This window comes from Notechis scutatus, chromosome 1, assembly GCF_049901735.1.
Source record: "Notechis scutatus isolate UNSWTSFEM ecotype Mainland chromosome 1, rNotScu1.2, whole genome shotgun sequence".
In the NCBI taxonomy this organism is placed as follows: domain Eukaryota; kingdom Metazoa; phylum Chordata; class Lepidosauria; order Squamata; family Elapidae; genus Notechis; species Notechis scutatus.
The window spans coordinates 143,416,163-143,431,248 of record NC_142009.1 but is presented as its reverse complement, the minus strand read 5'-3'; the positions used below and the strand labels follow the sequence as shown (position 1 = coordinate 143,431,248).

At 37.4% G+C, this 15,086-nt stretch overlaps 1 protein-coding gene across 2 annotated transcripts in view; it reads left to right on the top strand.

Annotated features, from left to right (window-relative positions):
* ATAD2B (ATPase family AAA domain containing 2B) overlaps positions 1-12,021 on the top strand; it is a 70,984-nt gene extending 58,963 nt beyond the window's left edge. For both annotated transcript variants that reach the window (XM_026675539.2, XM_026675538.2), the window contains exons 24-28: positions 1,924-2,061; positions 4,977-5,660; positions 6,377-6,480; positions 7,493-7,621; positions 8,742-12,021. In XM_026675539.2, the coding sequence (XP_026531324.2) occupies positions 1,924-2,061; positions 4,977-5,660; positions 6,377-6,480; positions 7,493-7,621; positions 8,742-8,783 (1,097 nt within the window). In that variant the 3' untranslated portion in view covers positions 8,784-12,021. The remainder of the gene's footprint in view (positions 1-1,923; positions 2,062-4,976; positions 5,661-6,376; positions 6,481-7,492; positions 7,622-8,741) is intronic.
* The last annotated feature ends 3,065 nt before the right edge of the window (positions 12,022-15,086 follow it).

Here is a 15,086-nt window from a genome sequence, read left to right as displayed (position 1 = left end):
GCATTACAAGTGTGCGTTTGACGGAATCCCAGTTCTTGGACTCTTATTATATAAGCCAACTGCAAAATGGCAGCTCCTTGTGGTCTATTCACAAGGACTTGCTGGGACATCTCTCTTTCCTCCAGAGAGATTTTGCCAGCCTGGATCCAGCCTCCCATTGCAATTCTTCTCATAAATGTGATCCAATTATCACATGACTGCTGTGGCAGTCGCAGGAAGTCGTTTTCTGTAAATCTTCCTCTTCCTATCCTAAATGCAGGGTTTCAGATTTTTGCTCAACCATAATTTCTTATCAGTAATCTGAGCATGTTTCTCATCACTCTTGATTGACACTCCCTAAAATTGTAGTAGCAGTCCTCCTGAGATGGGGGTAATGGTGAGAAAAGAGCTATAAAACACTCTGCAAGCCATTGAAGCTACAGGAGTCATAATTAAAACGTATACTGTCTTTTACTGGAGCTGTAATGGTGTTTTATTGACAAATAATCTACAAAAAAGCACTTGGGTACAACCTTTGCCAAAACATTAAATAACAGTACATATGGTGTAAGAAAAAAACATTGAATTGGATGTACATTAAATTAAGGTCTGTTGAAATCAGAGGAATTTAAATTAGTCATGATTTACTTGTCCTATTGATTTTTAAGGATTAAAGCATAATTAATTCACTTCCTGGAGAAGCTAAACAACTTTGAGCACAGTTTATTGTCAAAGTGAAATAGTATTTGAACAAGTAGCATAGTTCTGTCCCCTTTTCTTTGTAAACGAGCATTAACACCTTTCATAGAATTTACTCATAGGACTTTAGGATTACAGCACAGAAATTAAGTTATAAATCATGCTAGAACCAAACATTTACTCTTGAATGATTGGATTATTTTATACAAACTATCCCATTCTAAGTTTAATCCTCGTGTCCAATATGGGGTTAATATTTTATCCTTGGCATTGTAGAGTGGATTACAGCACAATTATAGGATGAAGAGAGGTATGTTGTGGGTCCCATCAGCCATGGAGTGTTGTTGGGCAAAGCCCAGGATAGCTTTTCTATTGTTGCCTTTACCCTGTGGAACATCATTCCCATTGAGGTGCGGTTGACCCCAAACCTTCTTGCCTCCAGAAGGGACTTAAAATGGTTTTTGTCAGCTAGTTTGGGTATCCCTGATAGGATGGAGCCTGCTAGGTGACTGACTATAGGAGAGTTAAGGCAATATACTCTCTGTATGTTTTGCTGCCATGTTTTTGCATGCCAACCAGCAAATCACCTGACCACTCTTAGGATATTAAACTTTGTGTATAAGCCAAATGAATGTTCCTTAAAACAGTTTTTAGATAGGTTTGAAGCTATATGTCTGATGCAGAGATGGTATTCAGCAGGATCTGACCAGTTCTGAAGAACCAGTAGCGGAAATTTTGAGTAGTTTAGAGAACTGGTAGCAGAAATTTTGAGTAGTTCGGAATATCACCTCTGACTGGCCCCACCCATCTATTCTGTGTCTCCAAGTCCCAGCTGATCGGCTGGGTCTTCTTTTGTTGCCCTGCACAGGAGAACAGAGCTGGAAAGCAGGTTATTGGGGTGGGGAGGGAATGGGATTTTCCCCCAGGAACCTTCCCCCTGGAGTGGGATGGGAATGGAGATTTTACAGTATCCTTCCCCTGCCACGCCCACCAATCCATGTCACTCCCACCAAGCCAGTAGTAAAAAATATTGAATCCCACCACTGGTCTGATGCTTGTGTTTGCTGGAGAAAAGTAAAAGTTTCTTGATGTAAATATTTTGTGTAAATCTGTGTTAAGGTAAACACAGTTAACTGTTGTGTAATTTTTAATATAGCACTCCAGCAGATTTCCAAAACTTGGCTGGTTAATGCTGCTCGGATTATTGAAATGTGTTTACCTTCTGTGTTTACTTTCTGTGCACAGGCTTATCAGTTGTAACAGAGCAAACAAATGCTTATAGTTCCACTGTGCAGAAAACAGAAAACAGAGCTGAAGAGGCATTCCTGAACCGGCAAAAAAATGCAATGACAGTGTGGCACAATTCTGCAAACAAATGTGCATGTGAGTATTTCAGATTATTTTGCGTGACCAGAAGTATCATGTGAAAAGACTCTTTGTTATTTCTTCTTCCTCCTTTTTCACCACCATTTCAGTCTCTACCTCTTCTTAGATTGTTTTGGCAATGAAAACAGTTTTATTAGCCTTTTAAAAACTTAATTGGATATACTGTTCTCATATATATGGAAGAGATCAACTTTCAACCATATGAATATATTAAAAGAGATGAAAGAACTTTTAATTGGGAAGGTTTTGCTTGGACCAGTTTTGTACACTAGATTTTTAAAATCTTAGTAGTATTATGACAGTTGCAGAGTTCTGGAGTCATGAGATCACAATTTGCGATTTCTTTACCAATAACAGCACATTTAAACATTGCAATAAGTTAATAAATATGATCAAGAAATGAATCACCACATTGCAGAGAAATCAAGAACTTGAATGCGTCCTCTTCAGATGTTTTGTTCTATCAAATGTCTGTGGAAAGGCTTTTGAACATTCTTAGCTTTAGACATCTGAGTTCCTTTTGGATACCATAGGAAACTAAATTGCTATACTGTACCTGTTCATGCAAATCTGATATCATGTATTTGTTTCCTGTCTGTAATTAACAGTTTTTTTAAAAGTCTTGCTCAGGTTCTAGAGAACTAGGAAAAATAAACAGGGAGGAGGGGGGATTGGTCTCATAAAAGCCCCAAGGTGCATTAGAATGTCATCATGGGAAGTAGATGATTTTTTTTCCGTTGTTAGAGCTTATAGATAGAATTGCTCAAACGAAATGTATGAAGCCCAAAAGAAACTTTTGGACTTTTAGTCTGAATTTTATAAAAAAAATAATCTGTTAAAAAGTAAAAAAAAAAAAATCCACCATTTTGTGACCAAATTTTAGCAGTATGAGGTAGATGGCGTCTGAAGGTTGCTTGGGAAACATAGGCTTTGAGGAAGAAACACTGTATGTTATTTGCATGTTTTCATCTTTAAACAAAGAAATTCAAGATCTACTTATTTTCTCATTTAAATATGGAAATTGCAATGTGATTGGGAGGATGTGATTAATACAGGATTCAATCTGAGTTGATCACCAGAACCAAAGGTTTATTCTTCCTAGCTTTCAGGCTCAAGCTGTAGCATATCATCAGGGAAACCTCTCTCTCTCCAGAATATTTGCACTGGGCTGTTCTGTATGTTGTATTTGTTTGGTTCCTGGTTGTGTATGGCTTTTAGCTGTTAATTGGAAGGTGGATGTCTGGCTATTAAGTCATTAATTGTTGCTTCCATGTGCCACAGCACAAGCTTCTCTCTCTCTGTCTCACACACACACAGGTTGCTAGTTTCCTTACTTATATTTAATTTTAAAAAATTGTATTTTCACTCAATACTGGGTGAAGTGCACATTATGAATTTTGGGAATTAAAACATATTTCAAATACAACTATACTAAATATAAATTTTACTTAGTTATAGAATCTAGATTGTTGCTTAACATTGCCAGTAGATGGTGTCAAAAGCACATTACTTTACATTTTCGATGATGCTATTTAATTATTTAGCTCACTTGCTTGACTTGTATCTGATGTTGAATTTTGACTTGAACATGTAAAATTGGTGAAACCTCATGGACAACTACTTTGCTTTAAGGCTTGAGACTTACCCTTGCCCAAATGTATTTTCAGAAATATCCTCTGTAAACAGTGTCCAATAACTCATAAGACCTTCAGTTATATATAGCCTGGCCCACTTGAAAGGACAAAGTTCTAAAAATGTGCTCCCAAAATATTAGAAATACATGCCAACTTTTGTTTTTTTCCTTAACATTGCCAGCCCATTTTCACATCAGAAATGTAGTTCTTTCTTTTGTAGATGACAACTAATATTCTCCAGATACAGACTTATTTTGTCTTTCTTGTTTGGCCTGACAGAATGCACTTCAAGTCTTCTCTTTTGTTGCATTGCTTAAATTGCTAGTTCTGATTTTAATGAGATGCTCTGGCTTATTGAAGAATATATAATTTACATATAGAAAGGTTTGGGTTCAGCTTCTCATGTCTCATGGTAGAATGGGAGTTTCTTGTAATTCTGAAGAGGTAGCATGAAGATTATTGGTTTTAGAGAATTTCCTAATTGGACTGCCATGTGATAGTAGTCACAATTATACTTTTAGGAGATTCATTTTAATTTAAACTCTCAAATTCTGTAATATCTTTGAATCTTATTTTATAAATTAGAAATTGGTTTGGTTATTTGATCTCTGTTAATGGCTTCTTTTTCTCTGAAGAAAAGCTCTTTTAAGTTTCAAATTACTTCTCCACCCACATCTTAAGATGGAATTCTTAAATAGAATCATACAGACAGGATAATGCTTGTTCGTAAGATAACAGAAATTGAAAATGTATCCTGTTTTGCTATATATAAAACATTGTTTTTCTGTTAAATTTATAAAAGTTTGTACTTGCTTTAAAACAGACACCATGGCTGTGAAGGTACTGAACTTTGACAAGAATTAATCCATTTTTAATTTACATTTTTAATAATATTCTTTGATTTCTGCTTTGTGGATTGATTTTCAACACATAATTATTACAATTCTATTTTTTAAAAATATAAAAACTGCCTCCAACTTTGTTAATCCACCCTGCAGTAATGATCATTCTATTCGGGACAGCAGAATAAAATATTTCTATTCAGAAGTTTGCTGCAATATTTTACTTGGAGTAATGCATGTACAGGTTTTAAAAAAAACATTTTTAGAATCAAAAGTACCTTGGATGACCTTAATATCACCATGGTAGATGGTATTTTAACATTACAATATTGACTTTATTAATACCTTATTCTTAGCTTAAAAAGCATAAATGTCAAACAAATATTTAAATATCTAATAATGAAGTTGATTAAATAATTGTCTTTTCATGATACAGTTCGATTGAGAAGGAAATCAAGACGACGTTCACAGTGGGGGAAAGGCATTATTAAAAAGAGAAAAGTGAATAATTTGAAAAAAGATGAAGATGATGCCAAATTTGCAGATGATGAAAATCCAGTGGACGATAACAAACTCCTGGAAAATGGGGAGCTTGAAGGAAGCATCGACTGCACTGAGGAGAACGGAGAGGAAACCGGAGATCTTTCTCTAACAAACGATGAGTCATCATGTGATGTCATGGATATACATGGAGAACAGAGACTTGATAATGGGACAGTCGGGAAAGAAAATAGCATTCCGTCTACAGAAGAGAGCTCCAATGAATCCTTGGTAGTAAATAACAAGGTTATGATCAATGTAGAAGGAGACTCTAAGGAGGAGTTGGGTTCCCAGAGGGACCATCTAAATGGTGAGGCCTCTGAAGGCACACCTCTTCTACCATGTCAGTATGACAAATGTGAACCGTCAAATGTCAGTCTCATTGTTGATATGGGTACACCCAAACAAGTGGTAACAACTGATGACCACCCTCCCCCAAAATCAGAGGCTTCAAATTATAGTCCAGAAGGAGAACATGTACTACAACAGTCTGGTAGTGAGATATCACAGTGCAGCAATAACGAAAAGAAATCACCAAGCACAGATATGGAAACTAAAGAAACGGAATCAGATAAAGAAGGTATATGAAATATATATTACTTTTTGTTCTTTTCTTCATCTCATAACTGAGGTAAATGCAGAACAGGATTTCAGAAATGATTTGAAAGAAGCGTTTTGCACAGAAGCCCGGAAAAAGATGAGCACTTGAATTCTGCACACCACTAGTACAAAATATTTTGCTTGTAATATGTATCTCTCTCTCTCTCTCGATTCAAATCATTTTTGACCAAGTTTATCTTGGCTTCAAGACACAGTGAAATTTCAAATCAACCTAGATTAAGCCTTTGCTTCCCAACTTCTGAGTTCATGCATCTATCCAGTTGACCAGATATTCTGAAGTTTTCATAAATTATATTAATTTATAATATTATTAATATTTATATGTTAGGAAAAACCTCAGAATATCTTGTTAACTTGATAGATGCATGAATTCAGAAGAAGTTGGGAAGGAAAGGCTTAATCAAGGTTGATTTGAAATTTCATTGTAACTTCTCCCATTTCTACGAGGGGAATGCTATTTATAAAAACCACATTGTTACATTAGCCTTGATGATGAGTTGGAGACAGGAAACTGATGAAAAATAACTAAAAAGCCAGTTGTCATTGCTTCCACTTTCTATATAAATAAGTTAGCAAGAACTATATAAATCTAAACATTTCCATTTAATAAATTTAGCTCCATTGCTTGGAATGCAGTTGAATTATTATTGTAATCTTATCCATATTTATTTGCAGGTACATTGAAAAATAAGAAACTTCGTAAAATTGCTTTGACACAAGTTCCAGAAGAACAGTTAGATCCTATACCTCCTGTAGTTGTTGATCGTGTCAGACTAATGGTAAGGTTAACTGGATATACAATCTTAAATCTTAATACCAACATTTTGTTATTTCTCTTTTCTTTTCCCCCAAGTATCTGTTATAAAATTAAAAATGTGTCCCCTTCTTTTTCACATATAATAAATGTATTTCATAAGGTCAAGTTGGATCAAATTACTATAATTTACCTCAACCAAAAAATGAAAAATCTCTTAATATATAGAATTTTGAAATAATTTTAATTGTAAATTCGAGTTTAAAAATTCAAAGATAAAAAATTATACGAAGAAAAATACAAAAAAGATGGAAGTGCAGAGAAAAGAACTATGGGTAAGGCAAGAAAAATATATAAAAGAAAAAAGGAAGAAGTATATAAATAAATTACTTCCCCCTTCATCAAGAGAAGTGCAAACAATTTCAGTAACTTATCTTCTCTAGCATCTCTAACAATCTCTTCATTCCATACTTATGTATTCGCAATCAATAAAGCCTTACCATTTAATCTTAAATCAGCAAAAATCCATTAAGAACTACCAGAAATAACAATAACTATTTTAACTTTAATCTAGTAAGTAAATTTCATAGTCCTTTCACTTACTTACACAATAACACAATTTTCTCTAAAAACACAAAGGAAATATTTTCTTCCCAAGTCTTATATCTATAAACAAATCTTTAAAGCATCATCATTCAAAGTTAATCAGAAAATATTCCATACCAGAGACAATTACCATACTGTAATTTAACCCCATCAAATAATGTCCCACAAATTATTTTTTATCACCTTCTCTTCATTTCCTTCCAGAAATTCCTTTGCAAATGTAACTTCAATTTTGATACCATAGTTTATCACTTTCTCTAAAAATGCAACAACAAAAATACCTTCTTCCCATATCTTATCTATAAACAAATCTTCAAAGCCTCATTGTTCAATCCTGCACATAGTTAACAATCACAGAAAACAGTTATTAAGCAAAGTGTTACACTGCCTCCAAACTTAATGTTGAGCTTTTTCCAAACTTCTCTTCATAGAATTTACTCGATTTATTGGTTAAAAAAAGTGACAACTTGACAGTTGACCAGCTGGAGAGGCTATACTCTCTACTTAACCAGTGCATCTATCGGCATCGTAAAGATTATGACAAATCGCAACTTGTACAAGTAAGTTTGCAACCTGTTTTTAGAACATGCTGTAAGCGATTCATCTGATCTTCTTTTAAGTCAAGGCAAGCCCAGCTAGTTGTGTCTCAGGGAGCTTTCTGCTAGTAGGAAAACAAATGTTATTTTAAAAGTGTTTAGACTACTTTGTTAAAAATGTTTTGGGTTTTTTTTTTTCATATTCAATATTATTTATATTTTTTAGCATAAGATGAGAACATGAGAGAAGAGAAGTAAACATATGCACATTGCCCAAATAAATTATTTGCAAAACATAACCGGAATCCAATTCAGCTCTCCAGGCGATCGCATCTGGCGTTGCTTCGTGCAGTTCTTCTAGGGAACACATATTGTGGGCATAATATGTTTAATTGTTTGCATATCAGCATCACAATCACAACAAGAGGAATCATTCCATCCCCACTGATTAAGGGCAGAGGCACTTCTTCCAGTATCACACCTAATTCTATTCAATTTTGTCCAGAAATTGCTTGTATTGCATTAAATGTTATTTAAACACTTTGAGCTCTATTTGGAAAAGAAGAATCAAGATTTTAGCAATTGGTAGTTGTCAATTTTTTAATTTGGTAGTGAAAATATTATTATGGTATTGATTTTTGGAATGCTATGCTAGAGCAAAATTGATTATTGAAAGACGGATCCATGATTGATTGATAACTGTCTACGTTTCCTAAGGTCAAATGGTATTGGTGTGATTTCTTAAGGTTAAACATGTATCTATGAAGTGATTTTGTGGAATAGAGTATTAAACAAATTAAAACATCCAATTACATCCTTCGTGAAATATATTCATGAGAAAGTTTATCTCAGTATTCTAAGAGTAAAACGTAAAGATTGTCACTTTCCCATTTAATTTATCATTTAAGGAGCACTAGACAAAGCCAGACAAAATGTCATTTTTATTAATGTTGGATGCTCTGGTTTAAGTAAAGTTTATCCAAATTATAGTGCAAATTGTCTCTGAGCTTTTGGCACTACTTTGAAGAGCATGGAAGTTCTTAGAACCCTAACGAGACTGAAGTCTCCTTGAGACTTCTGTAGAGAAATGTTATTGTTTAACATTATTGATGGTGAATAATCAAATAATCTTGTTTCCTTCCAGGAAATGGAAAGAACAGTTGATATGTTTGAAACATTCCTGTGAACACATTTCTCCAAGTTGTGCAGGTTTGTCTTTTCATTGGCTGCTCAGGGGAGAGCAGCCTTCTGAGCCATTCGCTTTCCACTTGCACCAAGTATATGCAGAGCCTTGGTCTTAACATGCTCGCTCTTGGTCTCACGTTCTGTTATGAATTTGGTGCTATCGTCTCAGGTAACTGAAACCAGCCAGCCTACAAGAACCAAACAGAACTTCAAAATATTTGTATCTTGATATAAATAAAGAATATAATGCCACAACACAGAGATTTTTTTGGTGCTACAGAAACTGCTTTCATTTCTGCTGTCTACATGTGTTATCTTATGAGAAGTTTCAGGCAAAACGGAGCAGGCTGACAAAACACCCACAAACTGGATAGAGCAGATCTGATTATTTAAGTGGGCAATTTCCAAGATTTGTTTTTCTTTCTTTCTTTTTATTCTCTGAGGTAAAGGACAGAAGCCTGTTTTTAAAGCTGGCAGTGAAGAATTGTGGTACAAAGGAATTGACTTCGGTATACAATAATATGAAGATGAGGCTCTTTAGAGCTGCCTTCAATGTGCCTTTTTAGTCAGTGGTGATGGTGGAGAAAGAGGAAGAGGAGGAGGAGGAGGAGGGGGAGGAAGTTATTAAAAAGTTGAGATTGTAGCCAATGACAGAGTTAGTTATTTTTAAAAGCCTGTGTTCCCAAAGAACAGATTCAGGTTCCTGCACTGTCAAATGGCAGCCAGTAGTATTTTTTAACGTTTCTCTGTTGCTCTCCAGGTGATCCAAATTATGAAAATAAGTTTAATCTCATATTATCTTGAAATGATAAGATACATTCATTTCTAAAACAAATTTATACTCCTAAAAAAATGTCTCACTGTGGATATCTAAGATGGTTGTAGTTATGTGGGGTCCTTTTTGTTGTTGATGTTGCTCCATTTTATTTGTTTAAAGTCCTTAAAAACAGGTTTCTTTTTAAACTTCCGTTAGTGTGGAAGTGAAGATTTGCTGGGTGGTCATAGACAGGAAAGGCAAGTAGGTCCTGCAGTTCTTCATCTCCGTATGAATTAGACCAAACTGATTCACCCCAATTCATTTTGGGACAGTATTAAAGAGGAAATGACCAAGTAGCCTTAAATGGTTAGTTCTTGAACCTCTGAATTCTGCCCCTGAATTATTGCCGTTCTCCAGAGCTCAGTGATAGTTGAATGTTTTCAGCCACTTTTCCTGTTGTAGGAATTAAAGGAAGAGGACATTCCAGGCAGCCAACAATCTGCTACACTCAGATTTGTTTCACATCAACATGTAAAGACCAGCATGTTTCCGTGGCTTCTCTTGGTCTTAGTGTCATCTATAAACTAATATCCCTTTACAATATAAGCTGTAGTTGAGGGAGTACAGCGCCCCCCCCTCCCCCATATGTAGTTCATTGTGTTTTGCTTCCAAGAAGCAAAAATGAAATCACTCAATGTTGGACTACTGCAGAGATGCTCAGCTACCTCAGCTTTTTTGTATTTCAGTTACCAACAGTGTTTACGGGAGATTGTAATCTGCCCTGCTGCCATTTACATGCTGAAGCTTAAGGTACCTGTCACCCCGTGTGCTGGCCGCAGCTGAGAATCTGGCTCTGGCTATCGGCTAGACCAGTAGTTCCTTCCCTTTTTTTTCTTTGCAAAGTTGACATCCGAGCCTGGTCCTTCTAGCTGAGCTCCCCAAGCCAACTTCGCTCGCTCGCTCACTGGCTCTTGGGTCCCTGAGAGGCATTGAGGGGATGCTATTCTGAATGTGACTTCTGTAGAAATGCTGTATTTTTAGATGGGAAAGTGCGATTAAAATCAAAACGTTTTAAATTAGTACTTCGTTTTAGAAACTTGATTGGGGGGACTTTCTCATTTTTTCTGTCAATATTTATTGCCATTATATCTGCTTAGGCCATTTCTCTGTCAGTCCATTAGCATTTTGTAATATGATGAGGATTGTTATAAAACTTTCAGAAATAAAATGTAGCAGATTTTTTGTAGCAAGTTTCTGGTAAAATAATTTTTTGCAAGTCTCAGGTTCTTGCAGCATTTTTTTAAGATATTGTAGTTCAACGATTCCTTAGTTCATGTAGCAGCAGCACTTGTGAGAAGAAAAACTGCATACATTTTTAACAGGTTGTTAAATTTGTACAAGTTTAAATCCTTTAAAATAGTTGTCAAATAATTTTCAAAAGGGTATCTTAAATTCAAGTCTGGCATTAAGAATGCTTCCAGTTTATCAGTTGAGGGGGAAAATATTTGTAGTTTTTAATGTTGATAAAAAGAAAAGTGAGGAACTGCCTCTAATTGTTATAGATTTTTGAGAAGAATTAGCTTCTATAAATGTGTTAGTGGGCAACATGAATAAAATTATATATCCATCCTTCTGGCTCCAAAACCACACTAACCATGTATTACTTTTCTTTATTAATAGCTTAGCAATTGTAAAGTTAAACCTGTTATTCTATTCATGTTGTCAGGTCACCTCTCTTTGTATTTTTGTTCTTGTTTTGCCATAGAGAATTGGCAATAAATTCAATTCCTGTATCTTGTTATGAATCACCAATGAGCTCCTGTGCAAGGCCACATCCTAGGCCAGGCGGAGGTTAAATTTCTGTGGGGATAATGATGAAACTGCTCTAAGATAACCATGGCTGTGGAGTTAATTGTGTTTGCAAGCTTGAATTTCAGCTGTGATTAATTTATGTTTTGTGTTTTCAGTCTTATTATTTGAGTTTTCTCATATGCCAATGTATTTATTGCATTACTGGGTGATTGGTTTTGTTTTGTTTTGATTTTGCTAACAATTTACATTCCCATGTTTTATATACATTTTTTTTCTTTTAGTTTTTGTTAAGTTGGAGGTCATATTTGGATATGTGCAGCAACTCATAATTCTCTCCCTTTTATATAAATTCAACATTAAGCTTGAATTGGAGCTTGTACCTGCTTTTTTCTGTATTGTACATTAGTTTACTTCAGAAGTGGGGATGTCTTTTGGGTTATTCATGTGTGTCTGTTTTTTGATAAAATAAGATTTACTTCATCAGCTATAATAAATCTTGGATTCTATAAGTTGTATTCAGAGAATTGTGTTATGCTTTTTGCATCTTGACTTTATTTGCATTAGTTAAGTAAATTATTTAATTTTTTTAAAATTCTGGATATTTTGAACATATTACTGTAATTTGTAATATAACTGCTGTGAAATACTTGAATAAAGAGGACAAGTAAAACTCCTGAGTCTCTTGATTGTTTTGAATAATGGTTATGTTTTCATTTTAGGTGTACATTGATAGGTGGGTTCACTCAGGTTGGCGTTTGCTCTGGCAAAATAAAACCCTCTTGTTAATGGGGAGCCATAGATCCAGCTTTAGGGTCTATGGGTCTATGGGTCACAAAGGTGGACTTAGATGTACCATTCTTTCCTATTCCCTTCCCCAACTAGCTTGGGAAAAAGTAAAAGTACCTCCTACTGAGGCACATATCTTCTGAGCACTCCTTAGTTTTTGTAATTAAAGTTGCTCTAGTTTTATATCCTGATTTATTCCATTAGGAACAATTTTGACGCAGAGATTTCATTCATTCATTTATTCATTCATAAAATGTATTTACTGCCATCGCATATCCAACAACTCTCGGCACTTTACAACATAAAAACATTGAAAAACATTAAGATCATCCATTATAAAAACATAGCAAATGGAAACATCAAACAATAAAAATCCAGGAGACAAAATGGCAAAGAAGGAAGCTGAGGGAGGTGGGGAAGGTGGCGTTGAATTTTAATTAGTCACCACCTCGAGTTTTGCGGCTCTTACAAAACATCAGGAGGGTAGTAGCCCATCTCACTTCAGGGTGTAAGAGGTTCCAGTGGGCAGGAACCACGACAGAGAAGGTTCTCCTGGATCCTGCCAGTCAAAATTCTTTGACAGGAGCCACAATTTGCCCCCTAGACCAAGGCAGACGGGACAGACCAGTTCCCATCAGGAAGAGACAGTTCCTCAAGTAGACTGGACTCCTGCCGTGTAGATGATGACAAACGCCTTGAATTGTACCTGGAAGCAGACCGGCACCCAGTGCAGTTCATGAAGTAGTGATATAACATGAGCCACTTTAGGGGCCCTAAGAACTCCCCACGCTACTGCCTTCCCTTCCAGTTGTAGCTTCTGAATCCCCTTCACTTCTTAAAGCTGTAGAAAGCAGAGGTCCTGTTCTGTTAACTTTGGCTGTCTACTCTATCAGGCATGATATTCTTCCGATTAAAATCGAATTCCGATTTTGGGAATCGCCCCTCCTTTCCCCCCACCCCTTCTTCTCCTTCCCTCCCCTCGGAGGCCCGAGTCAGGAGTTGCTGGCGCGGCTCCGCGTGGCTCCAGTCCCGCGTTGCCTCAGTAAGGGAAAGGCAAAAGGAAGAGCCGCGGCGGCGCTTTGCAACGGCAGCAGCGGCTCCTGGTTTTGCCTTTCCTTCCCGAGGCAACGCGGGACTGGAGCCGCGTGAGCTGCGCCGGCGGTAGCAACTCCTGACAGCCCCAGTCGGATACCTGAGCGGAGCCCGGGCGATGCGAGTGGAGGCCACTGAACGGCAGGAAAGGGAGCTGGGCCAGCCACAGACCAGCCTCCGTGCAACACGCCGCCGCCCGGCCCTGGCGAGGAAGGCAGCGGGCGCTCCCCGGGCGCGCGGCGGGGGGTCTCTTTTGGCCGGCCCCGATTTTTTTTTCAGAGCGGAATATCATGCCTGTCTATAGTGCTGCTGCCTCTTCAGGGGACATTCTGAGCCACAGGGCTGTGGTGAATCTAACATTTGGAGTCAGCATATGCTGAATTAGCTGCTTGCACGTAGAGGAGGACCCTGGCGGGTTTATGGAGTTCAGTTAAGGAGGATCTTGCTGTAGAAGCTGAAGAAGCTTCTTGGATGAGAAGCGAAACATCTTCAAAGAAAAACCAGAAAGTCCAGTTGCCTCTTGAAAAAAAAGGCACCTTTGGGACAACCCTGACCTGGATGACCTAGAATCTCCATAGACGTAGATTATTTAGTTATGCAATTGCAATAGTGTAAGCTTATTTTTCTGGTAGTGGAGCTGAATCAGTAAACTGTCAAACTTGCAGGGCTAAATTCAGTCAGTACAGGAGCCGAGAGAGGATTAGTTTGTCATTGCTCTAGGGCAGGGCTGTCAAAACTTGCGAGCAGCGGGCCAGATGTGTCACGTGCTGGCCGTGCCCACGCCTGGTTTAGCAAGGGGGGGGAGAAGTCCTGATATGTCACGTGACACTGCCGTGATGCCGCAAGTTTGACACCCCTGCTCTAGGGCATGCACCCCTCCGCAAAGCAGTGGTGGTTCTTTAGCTCGTTTCTGGTTAAGAAAATAGGTAAATGCAGTTTTTTACGGCAAATCCCGTACTGCTTTCTATATTGAGTGGCACTTTTGTAGCTGCCAGCAACCAAGAAAGTGGCAACTTTTGCTTTGTTGGCTGCTAACAGCCACAGTTTTCCTTTTCTTTCACAAGAGGAATGACAACTCCTATTTCTTCATCTTGTAAACTGGCTCAGAGTAACCTTATTTGTTGCTAATAGTGGAAAAAGGAGCTGTGAAAAGGTTTGACCCAACGGTTTCACTCAAAGAAGAGCCAAGGGGAAAGCAAGTTCAACATGCCTGAATAAAGTTCATTCTATCCAAGGATCAAAAGTGAAGAACACAATCACTTAGATCATTATTTAACCTTTACTACCGGTATTAAATCTCTTGTTCAATCCGTCCATGTTGCAATGATATTTCCCTGGGCCACATCAATCATTTCTTTAAGGCATGGTGGGGGAACTATGGCCCTTTTATGATGTGGAGTTCAACTCCCAGAATTCCTGAGCCAGCCATGAGTTCGATTTTGAGAGTTGAAGTCCACAAGGCATAAAGGGGCCATAGTCTCCCACCTCTGATATACTATTATACATATTTCATATAACATGCATGCTATATGTTTATGAATGTCTGTTTTAAGCAGGAGGGGGAATAATCACTTGGTTCAACTTGAGCCCCCACCAATGACAATAACATCATATTTCAAAGTACCAAATTCCATATCCAGCACAATTCTGTAAACACCTTGTTGATACCATAAGCCAGCACCAGCCATGACTGAACAGCAAGATCCAGTGGTGGGATTCAAATTTTTTTACTACCGGTTCTGTGGGCGTGGCTTGGTGGGCATGGCAGGGGAAGGATACTGCAAAATCCCCATTCTCTCCCCACCCTACTAACCTGCTTTCCAGCTCCGTTCTCCTGTGCAGGGCAACAAAAGAAGA